The sequence below is a fragment of the Morchella importuna genome (genome assembly GCF_003444635.1).
Source record: "Morchella importuna strain M04M26 chromosome Unknown Morimp01GS055, whole genome shotgun sequence".
Taxonomy (NCBI): domain Eukaryota; kingdom Fungi; phylum Ascomycota; class Pezizomycetes; order Pezizales; family Morchellaceae; genus Morchella; species Morchella importuna.
In genome coordinates, this window is record NW_025763452.1 from 1 (window position 1) to 21645 (window position 21645).

General features: G+C 47.6%; 5 protein-coding genes across 5 annotated transcripts; 1 reads left to right on the forward strand and 4 right to left on the reverse strand.

Moving 5' to 3' along the window:
• Window positions 1-2037: 2037 nt before the first annotated feature.
• LAJ45_11032 (uncharacterized protein) lies at window positions 2038-4596 on the forward strand (the record flags this gene model as incomplete). The annotated part of the gene is made up of 2 exons (XM_046120544.1): window positions 2038-2846; window positions 2970-4596. 2 exons carry the CDS (start codon window positions 2038-2040, stop codon window positions 4594-4596), a joined length of 2436 nt encoding a protein of 811 aa, XP_045966215.1.
• Window positions 4597-5517: 921 nt separating this feature from the next.
• Window positions 5518-5778, reverse strand: LAJ45_11033 (uncharacterized protein; the record flags this gene model as incomplete). The annotated part of the gene is made up of 1 exon (XM_046120545.1): window positions 5518-5778. The coding sequence occupies one exon, from the start codon at window positions 5776-5778 to the stop codon at window positions 5518-5520; it is 261 nt and encodes an 86-aa protein (XP_045966216.1).
• A 71-nt stretch (window positions 5779-5849) lies between these two features.
• Window positions 5850-6614, reverse strand: LAJ45_11034 (uncharacterized protein; the record flags this gene model as incomplete). Its single annotated transcript, XM_046120546.1, has 3 exons — window positions 5850-6109; window positions 6386-6548; window positions 6609-6614. 3 exons carry the CDS (start codon window positions 6612-6614, stop codon window positions 5850-5852), a joined length of 429 nt encoding a protein of 142 aa, XP_045966217.1.
• Window positions 6615-11132: 4518 nt separating this feature from the next.
• Window positions 11133-11988, reverse strand: LAJ45_11035 (uncharacterized protein; the record flags this gene model as incomplete). Its single annotated transcript, XM_046120547.1, has 2 exons — window positions 11133-11308; window positions 11418-11988. The coding sequence occupies 2 exons, from the start codon at window positions 11986-11988 to the stop codon at window positions 11133-11135; spliced, it is 747 nt and encodes a 248-aa protein (XP_045966218.1).
• A 4072-nt stretch (window positions 11989-16060) lies between these two features.
• Window positions 16061-20472, reverse strand: LAJ45_11036 (uncharacterized protein; the record flags this gene model as incomplete). The annotated part of the gene is made up of 2 exons (XM_046120548.1): window positions 16061-20313; window positions 20379-20472. 2 exons carry the CDS (start codon window positions 20470-20472, stop codon window positions 16061-16063), a joined length of 4347 nt encoding a protein of 1448 aa, XP_045966219.1.
• Window positions 20473-21645: the final 1173 nt, after the last annotated feature.

A 21645-nucleotide genomic window follows, 5' to 3' on the forward strand; every position in this document is an offset into this window, starting at 1 on the left:
AAAACCGTTGAGGGAGGGCAAGTTCATCAAGTAAAGGCATAGGGCATTGAACGCAGCCATACCAGACGTGCTTTTATTGACCCAACCCACATTTTGCATTTCCGCCTTTAGGCTGTTGCGGATGCTGGTGTACACTCTAGGTAGGTTGAGTAGACCTAAAGTCATCTTCGCTTTGCTTGCTTGAGTCATCTTGAATGCGGTCGAGCTCGGGGATGTCTCTTGAATACTCGGGGATGTCTCTTGAACACTCGGGGATGTCTCTTGGACAATCGGCGATGGCTCGGGTCTAATTAGTCTCTGTCGTACTGGTGAGGGGTGGTCTATTAGTTCGGACGGGCTTGCACTAGAAAATAACCGAGAGGGGCGTCGGGGCTTGAATGTAGGGGTCTCCGGTGCAAGAACCTTCGGTGGAGCACTGACGGGTGCTGGTGAGGGAGTAGTAGAGCCTGCTGGGCCTGTTGAGCGGCCTGTTGCTGGGCCTGTTGCTGCTGGGCCTGTTGAGCGGACTGCACTAGACTTGGACCGAGTGAGAACTTGACTTGGGACTATAGTCTTCCGGGCAACGTTCTTTTGTGGAGCACTAGCGGGTGCTGGTGGGGTAGCACTAACCCTAAGTACGGTCGTCCGTACAAGGGCCTCTGGTGAAGCACTGCTGCGTGCTGAGGAAGCAGTGGAGACTGCTGCTAGTGGGCCTGTTGCTGGACCTGTTGCTGGGTCTTGATCGTCACTTATGTATGGTTCAGAGGGTTCGGAACTAAAGTCGGGAAAGGAGTCGGAATCAGTTAGGGTTGCTCCCCAGTTACTCGGGAAGATCCCTTCAGTGTCCGATGGAGCTAGGTTAGTATTTGGCGGAGTCCGGGTTTCAGTCCGGATTGGTGGAGGTACAGGGTTTTGTTTTCGGCTCTTGTTGATCGGGGTGAACCCGGAAAGCACTGGCGACTGCTTAGGGGGTGTTTCTGGTATCTCCTCCGGGATAGGCTTGACAGTTTTGCGGGACGATTTGCGACCTGAGGAAGTTCGGTGTTTCTTATGTTTTCGGGACGATTTGTGTTTCTTGGTTTTTCGGTGGGTCTTTTCGTTATCGTCTTCGTCTATGTCACGCAAGCGCTTCTTATTGGGAAGTTGATTTGTGTTCTGTGAGCTACCGGGAGTGCTCTGAGCGGTGTTTGGAGTCTGATAATGTTAATGTATCACTGTGGTGAGTATGGTTCTAAAATTAATTGGATTAGGAGAGAGAAATACCATCTTATTTATAAAGATTGCAAAGGTTAAATCGCTTGAAAACGGAGGAACTTGAAGGATGAGATTTCAACAGGTAATGTTGAAGGCAATGGAAAACTTGAAGGTGGTTAGGAACTTCTCACGAACTTGAAGGAAGGGAGGGGTGCTCTTATACCGAGTACGATCAGCTTTTTTTCTTGAGCTTATCACGCTTCCGAGAGCACCCACGAATGCTCTAGAAGCACTCGAGGGTGCTCGTACTCAATGTTTGCTTCAATATATGACGTTGATCTAAATGCTCCAGGCGCACTCGGGGATGCTCTGACGGTACCAATGGTGACGTCGATAACATTCTGGTGTTGGGGTTGGTGCTTGTGTTCTTGTTGGTGTTGGTACTCTGTCCTCTAGGAAGCTGATTCGGAGAGAATGTATTCTTTGAGCTCGTAGTCGATATTAGTGTTGAATTTGGCGCTGAGAACACTGTCTCGATCTGAAGAGACTCCGCGAGTGCTCAGGGAGAGAGTGCAGATGCTCAGGGCGATAGAATCTAGCATAACTGGCCGCCTGATTGGGGTGGTGGGGTGTTTCTTCGTGTTGGTGTTGATGTTTGTATTAGGTTGGTGATGTATGACATCAGACTCGTATTGAAAATCAGCCTTGCCGACCGGGGTGCAGGTGAGAGGAGCCTCATTGGCTGACAAATCAAATCATTCGAGCACTCTGCAGCAGCACCTGCAGGAAAGAGCCTCCTCGGCCTTGGCAGAAACCAAATTTTTAGAGCACTCAGGAGTGCTTTGCTAGCATCATGAGACTTCAATGAAATCGTCTTGCCCTTTTTGCAGCAAGCGGTACAGCTCCTCCGCGAACTTCGATAAACATCTTCGAACTACACATCCATTTGAAGCAGATGAATGGCTGGGAAACCAATTTTTACTCCTGGAGCGCGATCAAGAGGCACCCAATGACACTCACGACAGCCCGGAAGGCATTCACGATTCCTATTCAGATGCCCATGACGACTCGGATAGTTCGGAGAGCAACAGTATCAATTATCATGACCAAGATCCCGATAATAATTCAGATCTGGAATCCGAATCATATTTTATGATGGAAGAGACAGATGGAGATGCAAATAGGCATGAGGCAGCGACAACGATTTACGAGGGTGCTGGGGAGCGTCTCTACCGCTCGGAGGACTACGACGAATGCTCACAAAACCTTCTCCGATACCCGTGGCACCCATTCAACTCAGCATACGAGTTTAGAATGGCACGTTATTTCATACTGTCGAAGGCCTCACAAGGAAATATCGACAGTTTCTTTCTACACGCTCCGTCAAGCAGTGGCGAATGCTCCTACAGGACTGGGCGAGGTTTTATAAAGAGGTTGGACGAAATGAATGACATATTGGGAAAGGCGAGCTGGCATCATTCGGAGGTGGATATTGGGGGAGAGAAAATCCCTTACTATTACCGGGATCCAATGGTAATTGTGCGATATCTTCTAGGCCAACGGGCCTTTCGGGAGTCATTGGTGTACGCGCCAGTGGTGGAGCATAATGAATCTGGCGAGAGAATGTACGGGGAAATGCATACGGGAGATTGGTGGTGGGAGACGCAGGTCTGGTAAGTCTCACAAGTGCTCTAGAGGCAGTCGCTAATGCTTTCTGGACAGAATACCTTACCGGAGGGGTCGACTGTGGTACCAATTATATGCGCGTCAGATGGCACACATTTGACAAATTTTAGTGGGGACAAGAAAGCCTGGCCAATCTATCTTACCATCGGGAACATCAAGTCATCGGTCCGGAGCAAGCCCACCGGGCATTCGTTAATTCTCCTAGGGCTACTGCCAGTCCCACCTAAGCTCGGGAAGAACTCACTCGCTAATTCCGCTTTACGACGTCAGAGTCAAATGGCGCTGCATCGCGCCCTTGGGGAGATCTTTCAGAGCATTCGGGAGTGCTCTCAGGAAGGCGAGCTAATCGCATGCGCCGACGGGTACGAACGTCTATGCTTTCCGGTGTTGTCGGGTTGGATCGCTGATCAACCTGAGCATTCAAACTTACAAAATATTAGTACTCGCTCTTGTCCAAGATGCGAGGTGGAATTCCACAGTCTTGGGAGCACTCGCCGTAGCCCTACGCGCGATCACGAGGATTACCGGGAGAGGGTAAAGCTATTCAGGGAGAACCCGGGAAACCTGGGACCGGTGGAATACCTTGTCGCGAGATCAGTAAAGACACTCTTCAATGCTTTCTGGGGTATGCCGAGGGTTAATCCATACGATCTCAACAAACCGGACATTCTGCACAATATCTACCTAGGGATGTTGAAGCACATGATGGAGTGGGTTCGGGCTTTCTTGAAGAAGCACAATCGATTGGAGGAATTTGACAAGGCTTGGGCCTCGATTGCGCCTTACCCTGGACTGGCAGTACCGAACAAGGCATATCGTGCCACAACCCAATGGCAAGGGGAGGAGATGAGAAATCTGGGGCGGGTCGTTCTTGGAGCACTCGCGGCTGCTTTGAGAAACCCGGGGGTGGCTCTCAGGGGCGACTTTGCAAAGGCATTGAAATGTGTACGAGGCTTAATCGACTTCCACTTAATGGCGCAGTATGGGAGTCATACGACGAGCACACTGAATTATATGGAGAGCTATCTCGAGGATTTCCATAAGCACAAGGATATCTTTTTAGAATTCTGGGCGTACAAGAGGACGGTTAAGGATGCGAGAGATCGGACAAAAGCTGTGAAGACCTCAGGCTCCCAGAGCGCTCAGCGAGGTTTGGAGGAGATTCGCGAGATACGGGAAAGGTCTCACTTCAACTTCATCAAATTGCACGTGTTAACGCACTATCGGGAACATGTCGAGCGCTTTGGGAGCATTCCCCAGTACTCCACCGACATCAACGAACTCGCCCATGTACGTCAGATAAAAGAGGCATACGGAGCATCCAACAAGGTCGATGCTGCAACGCAGATACTGGACTATGGGGGGCGGCGGTTGGCGTTAGAGATTCGAATGCTGAATCTGAAAGACATTGTTGGAGGTCCTGAGAGCACTGACGACATCCTTTGGAGCCATCGAGATAACCTGAAGGAGTTACTTGAGATTTTTAAAATCGAAGACCGGAAAAAAACACCAAATGAACGATCCATAGTAGAAGGCCGACTGCCTCTAAGGCGTCTTTGCAACCCCTCCACGAAATCGGAAAGACTTTTCAATATTGTGGATGGACTGCAAATAAGCCATACCACGTTATATCGCCTGATAAAGGAGTATGCAGAGGATGCGGGATGCTCTCAAAGCTTTGCCGGAAGCTCTGAGAGCATTTTAGAGCGCCGGGTGGAGATGTTCACATGTTTGTAGGTTCCGATACCAATCTTCCAAAGACCTGAGGTGTACGAGGTTCACAATATCAGGTGTACGGGAAACGCGGCTTTTAGGAAAGGGAAACTAAGAAAGGATTGGGTATGGGTATCGGTAGCGTCCTCAGAGGAGTGGGGAGTGTTTCGGGGACGCTTACCAGGACGTGTCGAGGCTTTGTTCAAGCTGCGGGACAGTGGGGGGCGAGCACATAGACTATGTATAGTGGAGCTACTCGAGGCAAAGGATCGTGGTATCGCTGATAGCTCACATGGGCTCCTGAAGGTTTGTAGGAGGAGGAGGAAGAGGATGTGGGTCGTTAATATTCGGAGTATATTGGGAATGGCCCATTTGTTTGAGGTGGAGACTGGTAATTGGTTGGTAAATACTAGGATAGACTTGCGTACGTGGAATGAATTTAGTTGAATACTTGTAAAGCCGTGAGGGCATTCTTGAGTGCTCTAGGAACGTTAGACCCAATTGGACTCTCTAATTCAAAATTCGTGTCGTTCTGCTATGCATGCGGATTGGAAGAAGGAGGTAAAGTTTCGGCCGCTCAGTATCTGAGTCTGGCTATCCAGCAAGCTCGCTCCAGGAGGTCAATGCCAGTCCATGTTTGCTGCTTATGCATGGACATTGAGCTTTTCAGACGAGCCGTACCATGGCCTCAACCTCAAGGCTAATTATGCCTTTCACGAATCGACAGAAACATACACGTCCTTCAATGGTTGGGTAGTCGTCACCAGTATACAGGACAGTGCTCGTATCAGTATCCCGCGACTGACCGTACAGCGGCGTTGAGGATACCCACGTTAGATATCTTTTGAGGGACTGGTGCGGCCTTCCTATCCTTTGAGGACGGTGTATCAATCCAAAGGAGCCCAAATGAGGGTTGCCTCACCTTGAGTGGGTATGACGAATGCCTCAGCTCTGTGAGCATTGGTGAGTGCTCTGGGAGCACTCGCGGTAGCCCTCGCGGGAGCGTTCGCGGTAGCCCTCGCGGGAGCGTTCGCGGGAGCGTTCGCGGGAGCGTTCGCGGGAGCGTTCGCGGGAGCGTTCGCGGGAGCGTTCGCGGGAGCGTTCGCGGTGCCGTTCGCGGGAGCGTTCGCCGTGCCGTGAGAGCATTCGCCGTGCCGTGAGAGCATTCGTCGTGCCGTGAGAGCATTCGTCGTGCCGTGAGAGCATTCAAGAAAACTGTGAGAGCATTGGGAAGTGCTCGCGTGTACTACTGACGTAATCAAAAGAAGCAAAAGTTCCTAGGTGCTGTGGGCGGAGTCACTCCATCCTAGCGTCTCCGGAGGGGGAGGGAATCTCATGGCGGCCCAGGCGACCAGAGCATTGGCGAGTGCCCTCCGGACGTGAGCCATATCTCCTGGCGGTCCCAGAGAGTGGGACGGTCCTACGGCGGAGCCTGGCGCGAAGGTTGTACTCTGGCGGTGCCGGACGCGCTGGGCGCTCGTGGCGCAGAATGCCCGCCAGGACGTAGGGGCTGCGCCCTGGGTAATAGGCGAGCTTGCTGATGTATGACTAACTAGTTGAGCCCTATGACGAGGCGTAGAACAAAGTAGTATTCGTGGAGTAAGTACAAGAAGTTCCGTGAAGAGAAAAGGAAAGGAAGGAAAACATGAGAAGGCACGAGACAACACCCCTTTATATATCTAGCCTCTAGTCCGTTGATGACTCATACCTCGCGTAATGGAAACCAAAAGAACATAACAGAGACCCCATTACAAATCCTAATTCAACTGCACAATACCTTCCCTTCACGATTCAATCGATCATTCCAACCAACAGATAATGTTGCCGTTACATTTGCTAGCAGTATATGGGGTAAGACTTCCTGGTTTCCGTCTATCTTTATCCCTCTTAACTATATTCCAGCAGGTACTTCTCTTCACTCCCGTTCGTTCCTCAATCTCGTTGTAGGTCAAACCGACCTCGTAAAGGGTGATAACCTTCGCCCGCTGAGCTTCAGTAGTCTCCTTTCTTCTTTTATTCAATGGGGAAGGCGGTACAATCATATTGGTAGAGCTCGTAGATCTTTTAGCTGCCACTAGTGGATTCTTCGTTGCCAATTGCTTGAGATTACAGCTATGGAAGCACTCTCGCACCCTGTGAAGATTTTGATGAGGCTTGCTTATTCACGAATTACAAAGCACGTCCCACGACTTATTACCTATCGGTGTACATAATAATACTGCTTTTAGAGTTGGTCACATCGCCGTGGAGGGAAAGGGGAGGGGGGGGGGGGTGAACTGTGAGCACGAAAACGACAGTCGACAGGCCATTATCAAGGGCAGTATATATTGAGCATAGCTTCTAAGAAGAGGGAAGGAATAAAACTGTTCTGTGTACATGTACCACACTCTCAATTAAGGCATAGGCTCTTACAATTATTCAACTACTACATAGTAGTTGAGTGTAGATATCTCGAATGAGTCGTATAGGGATAGAATAACCTTCTAGAATATGGATACGTTTGAGGCTTTTGCGATTGCTCACGGTATGGTAGCTCACATAATAGATAAGGTACCGAAAGAGCCTCTGCATAATCCGTATCCTCAACATGCAATGCAATCTCGGCCCTTCGTTTTAGTACAGACGAAGGCTACTTTATATTAATCCTGCGGCTGGTAACTGTTGAACAAAGGACTACATGTATATAATGCGGCTAGCCAGATACGCGTACAGGAATAGTTTAGTTTTGTGCTTATCTCATTTAAATATCTGCGTGTCAGAACGTAGGTGGCGCCTTATCTAGGTGCATGTACATGTTTTTGGTAGCCCTGTTGTCGCAAATTGCTCCAGACGATTATATCCGTAATGATGAGAATCATGGATGATCACTCGCCTTGAGGAATCATTAGTAGTCGTATATCTGATGCTGCCCTGTCTCAAGTAGTACTCGCTCGATCTTTTTGAACCGCTGATGATACCTCCCCATAGCTTGTTGATTTGGGTCATATTGGTCCAGACTGGGTACTAACTAAGTACTTGTATGTTCGGCCTTTTCCAATCGATCGGCGAGATTTTCTAAAGCCATGGTTATATAAATACTCGGGTGTAGAAATAAGAACTAGAACATGCAAGTGAAGAGACAGGGATCATCTGTATGGAGTGGCGCCGCGCCGCTCTGCAATACAAATAACCTCATTGCGCATATCATACTTATTCTGGTTCTAACCCTCGTACCCGAGTATATACTTGTATGTATGTATACAGATTTATCCCGCAGGCCGGTGGCGCTATATATAAAACCACCAGCTAGGAAGTAGGAATAGCAGCCTAAATTTCACAAAAAACTTCACTGGTGGGATTCTCGTAGATCCGCTAACACCGGTCTGGTCACAACCCATCACTCGGCACCACAAAGAACAAGAAACCCCCTTTATATGTGTCGTATCTGGGCTTAGGTATTTTGAAAATTTTCTTGTTATGACAAAGAATTGTAGGCGGCTAGTAGTGAATGCTATGTGTTTCCGTTATTTTGGAATCATCTTATCAATGTCAATGAGCCAATATCCACGTCTCAATCTTGTGCCATCGATCTCATGCTTAGCAGCCCCAATCCCCACTATGGGATCAAATGCTCGATCGAACAAACGCCAAGTATCTCTTGTTACAACTCTATGCATATGATCTCTTGTCACATGTTCCATGCATGTTTACCATCTCAGAAGAAGCAAATTCCCCAGCATTAAGTATTTCAAATTCACACTGGCAGCTCTAATAAGTTTCGGCGATTATAAAGCGATATTTCGTGAAATCTATCCATTTATTAGGGCTAACCACGACCCACAAATGAGGGATTAGGTTTATGACTGCCATTTCGTGTCTCCATTCTTCTGTGCAGTTGTTTGGGGCTCTTCCACACCCATAGACTTTGCTACTATCACTCCGGACATCACTACGATCGAAGGTCAGTGAGCAGGAACAGTTGCAGCCCCACATCCGTCTCCTACGAAGTAATACTTAACCTCATCTAGGCCAAGTTCCGTGATCCACCGGTACGTGGGCTACTACCGACGCAAAATGTATGTCTAAACTTGCCAGTCTTAACTACGTCTCTGAGATTCTAAGGCGTGAATTAAGTCTTTAGAGTAACGACTAATATTTTGTGGAATATATAGGAAAGTACCACATTGCAGCTTTGAGGAGGAGCACAAACAACCTGGTAAATACCTAGAATATCCTACTACCCGCCGTACCAGGACCGACTAATGGGCGCCCCTTTTTTTACTGAATATAGCTAGAGTGGCATTGTTACTCTAGTTTGATATACAGAAAAGGGGGATATCTATCAATCAGTCTTGAGGCAGCGGAAAGCAGGATATTCTGGGTATTTGCCAGGTTATTTATGTTTTTGTCAGTGTCGGTAGGTACTGTAGTATTGGTTGATGTACTAATTCCTCCTAATCGGTCTTATAGCTAATAATCCTAGAAACAGTTGGAGGAGTCAAGGGAATCAGGAGCTTCTCCCTGTGGTCGGTGTTATCTGTACGTACCATCTGGTACTGATTTTTCAGAGCTGCTATTTGTATACAGAGATCTCATTATCCAATAGAGAACACCCAGAAAAATGGCAAATACCTTGGACGATTTATAGGTACAACTATATGAGTTTGTAAGTCTCATCTTATAAGTATTGTAGCTAATATCGGTCAATTGAGCAGGGTAGTGGTGAGGGGATATAGACGAAACTCCAGCGCCGCCTAGGGCCCCGCCACGCCTCCGCCCTCACGATCACGCTCCCGCTTGGGAATCTCTCACTGCCCACGCCCGAGGCCGAGAACTCTTCGTACGTATAACTCTATTATAATCCTTTAAAATCTTTCTTCTTTGCAATTTATGTGGCTGGGGCTGCTGGGTGGCATATTGAATCATGCCTCTCTGCCAGTAGTCTAGCTGTATGGGCATTCCCGTGCAGATATATCTATTTTAATTTTGGATATATTCTTTGGGAAATGCAATTCCGATTATAAAAAACTCATTGATAAGATCAGAGAAAAGTCTAATCATTAGAATGGTGAACACCCAGGAGAGTGGCAACCAGATAGCCCATTATCCGGTCCGGGGGCGCTCGAAGGTAGGGAAAATTGTTAAATTCATCAAGATATACACAGAAATGTGGGGAGAGAAAATTAAAGCTAACACCTATGTAAATTAGCATTGACCCAGCAGCGTTTGGGCGGTCTCTAAATAGTCCACATTTATTTGTGGGTCTCGGCCCGGTGCAGCTCCCCTTTCTTGCCGGAGGGAGCTGGTGCGCATGCGGCTCTCGCCTTAAGCTTTCTTATAGAGGGAATAAGAAGGGAAAGGCTCTAGAGACTATCCCCCTGGTTAGCGCCAGTGTCACTGGGGATGACTTTTCCCACGGTCATTTGCAATTGCAACATCGTAAGTCTAAAATAATAATCCCTTCTCTGTGAATTTAAACTTACTTGCCTTTCAAATAGCCCTGCGTTGAATAATACCATCGCCCGCCTGCCGACTGGGCTAAGGTCAATGCATGAGAATGGCGTTGGCACAAGGACCATTTCGTGGAATATATCAAACGGTCCATGAGGCCTGTGAGGGAATTAGTATCCCATTTGATTTGGGTGTGCGGTGGCCTGAAGCGAGATTACGCGCAACATCGTCGACGGGGCAAGTCCGGTGTAGGCTTTTTTATATTTTTATTTTGTAAATATCATTAATAAGCATTAATATTTTTATCTTGTGCTGCTGTTCCTAGAGATTTCTTGAGTGGGGGGGGGGTGATTATAACCAGCACTTGTAGTAACATATCGCCATGATTGGTGGTAGCAAATTCCTTTGCTAGTAACAATACCAATAGATGTAGTTTGATTTACCTAAATCGAGCTTATTAGTAAATGGTATTTCGCTATTAATTATTAGCACATCGATCAAGTGATTAAATTAATTATATAAGTATGTAGTTAGCTTGTCACAAAGTGACCCTTTTGGATACATACATGTCTGTATATACTTGAGTAGACAGCATCATGGTTCCTCGCTCGACCAGTCAGTCAGCTGACCATGACTGAGAACAGCACATGTTGTTCCAGGTCACATCCCTAGCCCCTAGCTCTTTTCATGCGGCCAAAGATACATGACATCACAACACACACGAGAGTACAATTCGTGATCTTTTGATTCCCTCTGGTGTCCTCCCGCCGCCCTCTTTTGGTTGTTAATGTAGCTAATAGGAGCGCAATGCAAACAAACACATAAAAAACGATAATAAAAAAACTCCCCCAATCCAGCCCAGCCCAGCCCGTGCCTGATATTATGAATAAGGAAAAAGGAAAGGAAAAAAAAAACCCATTGAATACCCAGCCAGCAAAAAAATGATAGAGTCCACAAAAACAAAAAGAAACAGGCAGGATTAAGAAAGAAAGTTAAAGGGTAAAAAGAAAAGAAAAGGTGGAATAGGTTATAGTGATATGGTAACGATGTGATGCTGTTATTATGGCGAATGTCCTTTCCCTGCGTTTCCCGACCTAAAAAGAATAGTAATATAAAAAAAAGCAGAAAGTCTATACAGCAGCCTTTTGCTTCCCTTCTCTTTTCGACAGAATCTTGAATTCCATCGGTATCACGTCCTTGAGGCTGACTTTGCCTCTGCATACTGGGCACCTCCCAGCTGACTTAACCGGCGGCATAGCCGAGGCCTTGATTGCGCCGTGAAGGCATTTGTGGCAGAACATATGGCCTGTTCCCAAACGCACATAAGCAACTATCTTGACAACTCTCTTTACAGAACCAGCTATCTAGAAAAAAAAAGAAGGGTATATAGAGTAGTTGGGGGAAGGGTCACAAACCACAAGGCGTCACTGCCAAATCTGTGGGCTCGTCCTCCATACAGATGACGCACGTGAATCCCGCCACCTTCCTCTTCTCGCTCTCCCTCGCTGCCTCTTGAGTCTTCAATAGGTCCTCCCTCTGCTGACGACGAAGTACGTCCTCATCCGCCTCCAGCTCTGTCAAATCCACACTCTCGATGACACGCCGGCGCTTCGCGGCTGGCTGCTCGTCGGAGTGGCTCGGCGGCGAAGCGGTGAGGTCTATTGTTGGGGCGCGGGCGTTCCAGCGTCTAGGGTTGCGGTTGGCGGGAGAATGGCGGGGCGAAGCGTGAGGGTAGGGAGAGCGCGGGTATTGTTGTGACATTGTGGAGGTGTTTGGGCGTGTTTGTATGTTTAGTGGTGAGGATGAGGGGAGGTGTTGGCGGTGGTGAGGTGAGATGAGGTTTTTTGAAGGTGCAGCAGACAGGACAAGGGCGTTATGTAGAGTAAGGTGCCTAGGCTGGATACCGGACCCCCTTGGTCGTTGTTCCTGAGTTTTGACCTGGTCGCCAAGACTTTGCGTAGCTGTCAACTGGGGGTGCGATTCCATGATTGGTGGGAGGGTTTGTAGAGGTCTGGAACGTTCAGGGATGTCTATCTCTTTATATAGTTATTATTCACTCTGGGTATTTATGTATTTACATATGTACATGTAGGTACTCTATTAAAGCCTGTGGGGAGCATCTGTAGCTCGTTTGAATACCTGGAAAAGCTGTGAGGATTGTGCATGTATGTAACCCTATTTGATGTAACTGTAGAGGGCACAACAGCAACGTGCCTCAATAACCAGGTGACAGGAAGGTCCACGTCGCACGAAACATACACATATTCAAACTCCTATCAGCCAACCATATATATCAGTTCCAGACCACGGTGATGTCACTGATATCCTATCAGAATCATGGTGTCCTTATCACTACCGCATCACGAGACAAAATCTCAGGTAAATTTCTTTGAACTCCTGTCTCTACCACGTATTCTGGTGTTTTAAACCTGCCAGTTTATGCTGATTCATAGTGATCCCCATAATCCAAACAATCTACTTGGACCCTCAAGCCTAAGAATAAGCTCAAGCCTGAGCTTGGGCCGGAAAATATGTCGAACATACTAAATACTTTGCAGGAATTGCGGCACAGTTCCAGAAGCTCTAGATGGGACTAGATGAGTCGAGTGCTCTCGTGCACACAGGTCACGACACCGATCTACAGACGTACATACATACATACATGTATTGTAGATCCATGTCTTGAGCTCGAGCTCAAAGCTCAGGCCCACAGATCGTCAATCTACATCAAGCTTGGGAGGGTCTAGAGCTCGGAAGTATCATACCGCCATAACTCGAAAAATTGGCTAGATCAGAATTACTTGTATGGGAAACTTCTGATGTAGATCGATGCCATCCAACCAATTATTCAAGCGGTAGTCCCTGGACGGAGATAGCCAATTTTTCGAGTTTTGGCGGTAATCTAAATTACCTTCTTCAGGTCCTCACCCAATTCTTATAAGGTTTTAAATATCACATTGCATGCCGGTGTCGGTGAGGGGGCGGGTACCTGTTCCTTACCTAGGAAAAGTGCTAATACTGCAAAAATACATATTTGGCTCTTATCGTTTTGGGGGGGGCATTTATTCTTTTCTCAAGCTCTTGTCACGCACGATACAGAGGACTAGGGCTGGAATATCGGCCACTTTCAGCAGAGTTCGAGCTCGGAAGACTCCTGCCTGGTCTATTATGTGATCCCGGCTCTGAATTCAAGACCAATAAGCTAGCCTTGTCCCTCAACCAGGGACATGTTAGCATAGACCTATTCTATTCAATCTTAGTCCTCGCTACATTAGTGCTCAACTTGCGACAAGTCAGAGCTTTAATTCAGATTCGCTCAGCTTAAGAGAAGAAAGCACAACAGATACAAGTATATACTCCTAGCATAATACCCAACATATATATATCAGTGTATGGCAGAAATTTACGTCTTAAGGGTATACGTAACTTTAGACTGATTTTATATAACTACATGTACATATATTCTGAGACTCTTAAGTTAATTCGGACCTAAAGAAAAAATAACTGCAGTACTGGCCCGGGCCTCATTGCGTAACTTGAAATCTTCAAACCCAAAGGCTGTTCTGATGTCTTAGAAGCTGGTCATGCTGAACGTACCTTTTTGCGTAAGACATCCTCTTAAAAAGTCTTAGTTTGAGGTCATTTGCTAAACATGAGCTGGCTTGAGGGAAATGCAAGTTTTACCTCGATCTCGCTCTATCTAGTGAGAAGATATCAAAGATGCACGAGCCTATAAGTATGTTCGAACTTCCCACGCGAGCTTAAAAGCAGATTCATATTATATAAATAAAGGTCTTGGTTTCATTTGAACTAGATTATCCCGGACTAGGGGAACTGTTTAACTCACAAAATACTAGTAGGTAGTAGTTCGATAATAGGTCGAGCTTATACACCACAAAGTACGTAAAACCGATTAGACTTGTACCGGGTAGGATAGAAAGATTTTGTGTTCTAGCCTAATTAGTCATGAAACTATTCCTTTTTTCATAGACCTTTCAATATTTTCCCGGGGTCGAGGAGGAGGGGCAGGGGGTTAAGGGCAGATGATCATGCTGGTTGCAATTGACAAAGAGGAGTGCAATCGATCTGCCACAGCCTTGCGTCGTGCTTGTGATCGACCTACCCCCACCTCCCCCAAGACTTCTCGCAACCTTCAGGCAGCAATCTTTGGGATGTAGAGGGAAACATTATGTGATTTAATTGTATTTTCTTTAACTTGAAATTCCGTACTTTAAATGTATAGCTATCGCTGCCTAATGTAGTGATAAACACCTGACATATGTCGGAATGTCTTGGGTTTGATTCCCGCCTTAGAGATGTTTGAGACACCACGATATATAATTGAGGGCCTCACAGGTGCGTCATATTATTGTCCACACAGACTGGATAGATGCCTTATCAACCGAGGAAGAGGGTTTTCCGACTTACTGTACTATGAATTTATTCCTCTGGAGGTAAGGGCGTAAGACCCCAGCTGTTTATCCGAAGCTTTCCTTCACGGGGTCTAATGTCAACGGTAAACAGCTGGCGTAAGTCGATGCAGTTTTTTCTCCATATCGAGAGTGACTAGCAGAACCACCTCACGGCCGCGAAGTCTTGCTTTTACTTGAGAATCCTTCCCACCTACATGTAGTGCTTTCCACCTTCAGTTCCCGCAGTTACTCGCCCGGAGCAGTTGGACATCTCTACCCATGACTCCCAATCTCTAGTAGTTTCTCATGTTACTCATAGCCACCTCTAGTATGTACATACATACAATAAATACATATTAGATTCGACATTACCCTTCCCCGTATGTACAGCTACTACGCCTCCCCTGGATAACCCTCCCCTAAACAATATGACAAAGGCGATCTTTACGCTCCGTGTGGCATTTGAAGATCATTTCGCCGGGTCTTATTTTCTGTTGAAGCGCACTGGTACCAGCCCTCTTGGCTGCCATGCCACTTCGGATTTTATCGCTTCAAGAGAGCAGTCTGGACACGAGATCGCCCACCTATGATACTGCCGCTATTACTTAAGTATAATACTGTATGTACCACGTGCAGTTAGAGCTTCAATGTAGTCGCGAGTGATAATGTATGATTTCGCAAAGACACAACACGCAGTTGTTCTTCACAGAACCTAACGCAGTCTATCCGCTACAGGCACCTACCAATCTAAAGAAGCCCTCCACCGTAGTTCCCCCTCACCCCATGCAAGCTCCTCGGAAAACAGCGCTAACCAAATTGGTCATGGCTCTCTCTAGTTATCCTCGATAAAAAAAAGGTTCGTCGCTTTCCCCTCATCTACAACCACGCCCCGCGGAACAAAAAGGAAGATCTGTTGATGCCCTGATGCTCTGACTCGGAGTTGAACCGAGGATCTCAGCATTACTAGTGCTATGCCTTACCAACTTAGCCACCAGAGCAGGTGTTTTCTCACATCGTATTAGAGCTAATGTGGAATTTATCTGTACGGCCCCGTCCGGGCAGGGGAGTATTAAAGTCGGTTTAGGGAAATCATGTGCGCCTACTATGTACGTATTAGAAGAGACGTATGCAGCCACCTGTACAATATTGTGTGATTTTGTGGTGTATATCGATTCTTGGGCTGATACGAAGAGACAGAAGGAAACATCGAGTGAGAGATTGTGATTACAGGAAGATTGTCTATAAACAACTTTCCTTCACAATGGCACCCATATTTCAAAAGCTGCAATTCTATGTAGTTCTAGAGATTCGTGGCCAGTCGAGAAAGTCTTGATAGTGTTGTGCGGTATTTTAAAATTGATGTGGAAGATGAAAGTTGAAACGAATTGTACGCTATCGACACTGCATGCGCACCTTTGCTAAAAATTGAAAGATTATAACAAGACCTGCACGGGAAAAATTATGCGCCCCAAAAATTTTGAAGACTACATATACTCGCACCAACCCTATTTTAAAGTTGGGGTCTTTATTTTATTTAACTCATAGACATTCCGCCAGTATCCTCTTAAAATACAGTAATAATAATACAAAATTGGAGATCAAGATCTAAATTTAGAGAATTCTAGTTCTTCGAAACCGGGCCTTCTCTATCCTCCTATCCCGCCGTACCCCCCGAAAGCCCCCCCCCCGCAATCTTTGCGATTTTTGCGCTTTTTGATCATTTCCTCTTCCTTCTTCTTCGCCTTCCTCAACTCTTTTGCCAAAAGAACCTGGGCCTTCAACGCCGCTCTCTTTTCCTGCTTTGCAATCCTCTTCGCCTTCAGCTGCTCTTTCCTCATTTCCTTTCTCTTCGAGTGCCCCAAGGTCGTCAGGAGCTCCAGCTCTCTGAGTTCCCCCAACTCCCATGCTTCTTTATCCGTGAGCCCAAGAGGGCCTCGTTTCTTCACCTTGCACTGTAGTTCTCTGATCCTGTTTTGTCTCTTCCTGACCATCTGTTTGTTCGGGAGGGTTTCCTCTAGAACCTCCAGTGCCGGAGAGCCTTTAAGCTCGACACTTATAAGGTTTAGAAGGTCTCTTGACGCTACAAGTGTTTGCTCCACCCTCTCTAGCCGCTCTCGCACCAACTTCTTCTTTGCCCGGGTCTCTACTTTCATTAGGATTATTTCCCTTTTTGTTGGTAGGCCTATACTCGTAGCAATTATATCGCGATCCCTGTCTTGCTCGAATTTCTTCTTCCGCCTAACCAAGCGCACCTGTCTAGCTAATTCTCGCTTTGCCTGGTTCTTTTCAGCTTTCGTCAACTTTAACGGTGCAGCATGATTTAAAGGATGCGGTTCGGGCATTATTTCCAGAACCTCTCGAGGCTTTGGATGAGGCGGAAGTAGCTCGCGAGGCTTCGGATGAGGCAGAAGTAGTGATTCTACCAGTTCTACCTTGTCCTTCCCCCTGACCTTTTTTGGGATGAAAGGCTCTGGTGGTGGCGGTGGGTTAAAAACTTCGAAAATATTCTTTTGCATCTGTTCGAGTAGCTTTTGTGCTCCCTCCATTACATTTTCTGTGTGTGCCGTATTCAATTCCTCTTCAGAAGGTTTGCCTTTTTTCCCATTCTTAACGTCGCTTACTGGCTTATAGGGAACCGTTACATCTGGGTTGGGTGCTGTCCGTTCCTTCTTTGCTACTGATGGTTGCTTTTGTTTTTTCTTCTTCACGAGAGGCGGCGTCTCCACGATGGGTGATTGTTCCAAGATAGGTGACGGCTCTACAACCTCCTGCTCGATCAAGTTCTCCAAGCTAGGCGGCAGCGTTGTCTCCACCTCCTCCAAAGGCTTATCCATCTCAACCGCCCCCAAAGGCTTCTCGGTCTCCACTGCATCACCCTTCTTTTCAGACTTCTTCCCCCTTTTCTTCGTAGTTATATCCTCAGCCTTATAAAATGCTTGCAGCTCCTCCTTGTCACCCCCCAGGATCTGCGCCTTTACATATACTTCCGTATCCTCGGCCCTGTACAAGTCCATGACCGGCTGCCTCTTTTTATAACTCCATCGCTCCAAACCGATCTGTGACCTTGGCACTATGGACGGATCTAACCTCGCCTTATTACCTTTGCTAAGGAGCTGTATGATGTTGAGTGACTCTCCATGCCGTATGGGAGTCGAGTGAGATGGTGTGGTGCAATCCATGTCAACGTCCTTCCTCATCACCGTATCAATATCGACCGCTGAGAACCATGCCACCGACTGTGGCAGGTCATTGATTCCCATCTGCTCACTGAACATCGCGCGTGTCCACAGATTGGCCACCTGGAGCGCCATGGCGCACCGGTACTTGTCGGCCTCTGCGCAGAGATAGCGCACTTCGTCGTGGATAGTTAGCGCAACGCGTGCAGAAATATTGAAACGCTTGGTCAGATACTCCATCGCCACGAGGAGCATGTGAAGGTAGTCCACACCGCTGCTCTGCATAACCCAGTTGATGCGGCTAGGCATAAACTCCCGAGAAGATAGGTTCTTCCGCATCAGTGCCTGCGTAATGCCAGCGCCTAACACAGGTGTCTTTGGCGTCTCTTGCTCCGCAAATGTCTCAAGTTTATTGAATACGAAGCTCTCGGTACCTCCACGCCAGAATCCACGTTCATGGACGGTCAGCTTACGGGTGCGGGTGCCTTTGGTCTTTTTGTACATATCCTCCGCGAGAACAGTTGCATCCAGCTCACTCAACGCCGGATTTAGTTGCACCAATGTCATTGCTGCAAAGTGCGAGCCAGCCCCATAGATGCGGGAGTAGTTGATGACTTTTGCGCCGTCCCTGTTGACGCCAACAAGATTGGCAGTCCGCGAGTGCATGTCTGTACCGTCGGCCTTGTTTCCTTCGAGCACCATGGAGCCGAGTGCGTTTGCACCGTGAAAGCCAAATACTGCGTCGCCGACCAGCGACGCGATCCACAGCTCCTCGCTATCGACGTCTGCGCCTACAAATACATAACCGGGCGGAGGTTTGACCATTGCTTTGATCTCGCTGCCGACACGCTGAGGAGTTGGAGATGGAGCAGTAAGCCATGTTGACTCTGAGGCACGCCGAGTGACTGTTCCCATAGGCACTACCTTTGGGAGTATAATTCCAACCTCCTGGCTTCCCTCTGCGGTGGGGATACCGAAATCGACACCAGGGTTGCTCTGCCAAACGACAGTTTGCTCCATAATGCGCTCGCGGGCACTGATCCAATATGCGCACTGCGCGTTCATATCGAGCGCCTCCTTCCCAAGCGCATACTCTGATGACAGCACCCCCGAGTCAAAATATCGCTGGTAGCTCTTCGTCAGCGGGCTGACACACCGCGATGACTGGCCGCTTTTATGCGGAAGCTTATAGTAGGCGCCATCGGTATCTTCTGCCACCTGCACCCTAGTGAGCGACTTTTCATATCTCTCAATATCATGCTCAATATTCTGCTCGCTCCGGCCCTTCCAGGGAACCTTCGAGAGGCGGAAGCACCACCCGTGTTCGTCGGACCAGAAGAGGGGATGTCCATCCCACGCCATCTTGAGAAGTAGTGGTGAAATGCGAGTACGCACAGTGAGTGACATTGAGGCATCACTGGTGGCGAATAGGTCCCTGTACCATTTAGGCATGCCCGGCTTCTTTCGCGGCATCACGCGTGGGGGGTCATCTGACAGCTTGGTCTTGAGTTGTTTGACCTCCTGCCCGGACCAGTCGAGCTGCCGAAGCCACGGATCGGCGTTGTATATCTCGGGAGATTTACGCAGTTTCACGGCTTCTTCCGCGAGATCGACGAGGCGCTGGAGAACGGCATCGGAGAGGCGGTGGTAGGTTGCTTCAGCGTTTGTGATGTATGATTCCCAGCCGCGATTGACGGGGAGTATGCAGGATGAGAGGTGACGAAGGGCGGCAAAGGAGATGGGATGCGGACAGACTTCGAGGAAGGCTGGGAGCACTTTTTTATAGACTTTGTGTGTGGCCACTACATCCTCGGCGCAGTATGTTAATAGATTGTCAAGCTGTTCCCTCACGCCCTCTGGATCCAAAGTTCCAAATTGATCTCTGATACTCTTGTCCATCTTGATCCCACAGTGAAACAAGGCCACATCCTTTAAGCTATTTAGAGAGCTCTGTCCAGTCCAATGCCCGCTACCCTCCAAACTCTCACCCACTACGAAGCCTTCATCATTACGTTGACCCCCCTCGGCATTCTTTTTAATTAATCCCTTCTTCTGCTTCGACGTGGCTCCATTTGCAGCGACATGCAAACTCATCGTGTCTAGAAACATTGTTTGCGTTCCAGCTATATTGTACTCTTCCTTCACCCGTACTCTGTCGAAACCAACGTTGTGTCCGGCCACTACTCTGGCCTTGCTCGGATCTCCCAGGCTAATCAACTGCCGATCGTCCTTAGTTTCACCCAGAACCCACGGCGAGAGCCATGCATACCACGCATGTGGGCTCACGGCGGTTGCCATGACTGCGAACGGAGATATTTTGTACAGGACTTCCACATCAAATACTAGACACTCCTCATCCGGTGACTCTACCGCCTCTGTTCGTCCGTCTGAGTAGTACTTGGTCCACCCCGACTTGTGCACCCACTTCTTGGGTATCCGCGGTACGTCAACGGCGGCAAACCCACGCGCGAGATCATGATACGGAAAAGCAGCCTCCATACCGAGTTTGTAGAAGTGCTCATCGAGGGAATTCCCAGCGAGCGCTGGTAGTGGGAACACCACCGGCTTTGGTCTGCTCGGTGGTTTTGAGAGGAGGTTATGGCGCTGGAGATGCTCTTTTGAGAGTTTTAGAAGATCGGGGGAGGGCTTTTTAGGAGGGGCGGTGAAAAGCGCATTGTGGACTCTGTGCGGGAGGAGTTGAATTCCTAAGGGGTTGGTTCGTACTAAATATGCATGTTTGTTAGTCTTTCAATTCTGTCCGGGGCATCGGTAGATATGATGGACCTACGGGAAGTCTTTGTAGACTTGTAGCGGTTGCGGAGTAGTTGTAGATGCAGATACGGCTGTGGTCGGCCGCGAGTGCGGAGACAGGTCGACAGCATTGTGAGTTGATACTCAATGGCAATTTCGCATTGGCGTTGTTGTACAATTGTGTGAAGCCTTACGGGGGTGGGGTGTTTCTGGTGGGGCGGATATTTTTTTTCATGGAGATGATGTCAGGGATTGATGCTGCCAAGGCTTCGTCGGATAAGATGTATAATTAATCATTGACCTCCACCTAGCGGCAGAATTTTGACGCTTGCGCTTTCTCTCCAAGCTATAACATATTGATAACATTTACATGGATGAGATCAAATGTTTGACCAAGTACCTGGATTGTGATGAGCATACAAGTAACTATACTAATTCCCTTGAAGTTAACCCTTTATAAAATTTAAAATTATAGTAAGCAACCGGCGATAGATGATAGTGATACCCGAATTAATCTTAGACTTCGACTACAACGTCAAATTTAAGAATTCGTAAGAACTTTGGGGATGAGAGCCTTTTCAGTGCGGTATACTTAGATCTTGGGGTAAGTCTATTGATAAGTCAATTAAGATACCGGTCATGATCATCAAGTACATGCAATCGAGCGAACAACAAAACTGATCGATCACTGGCTCATGGAAGTTTAGGGCTGTCCTATGTAGTTTTTATATTATTAGTGGTAGTACTTGAATTGTGATTTGGTAGATGTTGCATCCAATATTGGTGTTTGGCCAGTTATACTATCATGAACGATCAACGGCAAGTGCATCTAAGGCCACCTCCCCTAGGTCTGGTCCCCAGCTACAGGCTCTTAGGTTTCTAAGGAGATATCAAGAGCGTAGTAGAGTCTCACCATTGAACTAACCGAATCACCTAAGATACAGTGTTACAAGGAGAATCCAAATTACTGAGTTCTTCTGTGCTATCGATCATTAGCTCATGATCGGTGGAAACCTTTTTCTCTCTTCCCTAAGCTTCTTGGGGGTGGGGTTTGTGTAAAGGGATTTGCATGAGGGTGTGGTAAATAATCCGATATCTCTTTAACTTTAATCCATCCCTATCTTGACGAAACATAATATATCGCCGTTATATTTTACCTTTTTAGTCGTTCTGTCCCTGTAGTCTAAAACGGAGCGCGGCACTCCCCGCCCTCTTATGATATTTTACCAGCGGAAAGTGTAAATCGCGGGGCGAAGAATAGGCCGCGGGGCCGCAATTAAAGAAAAAAATCCACCCTACTGCCT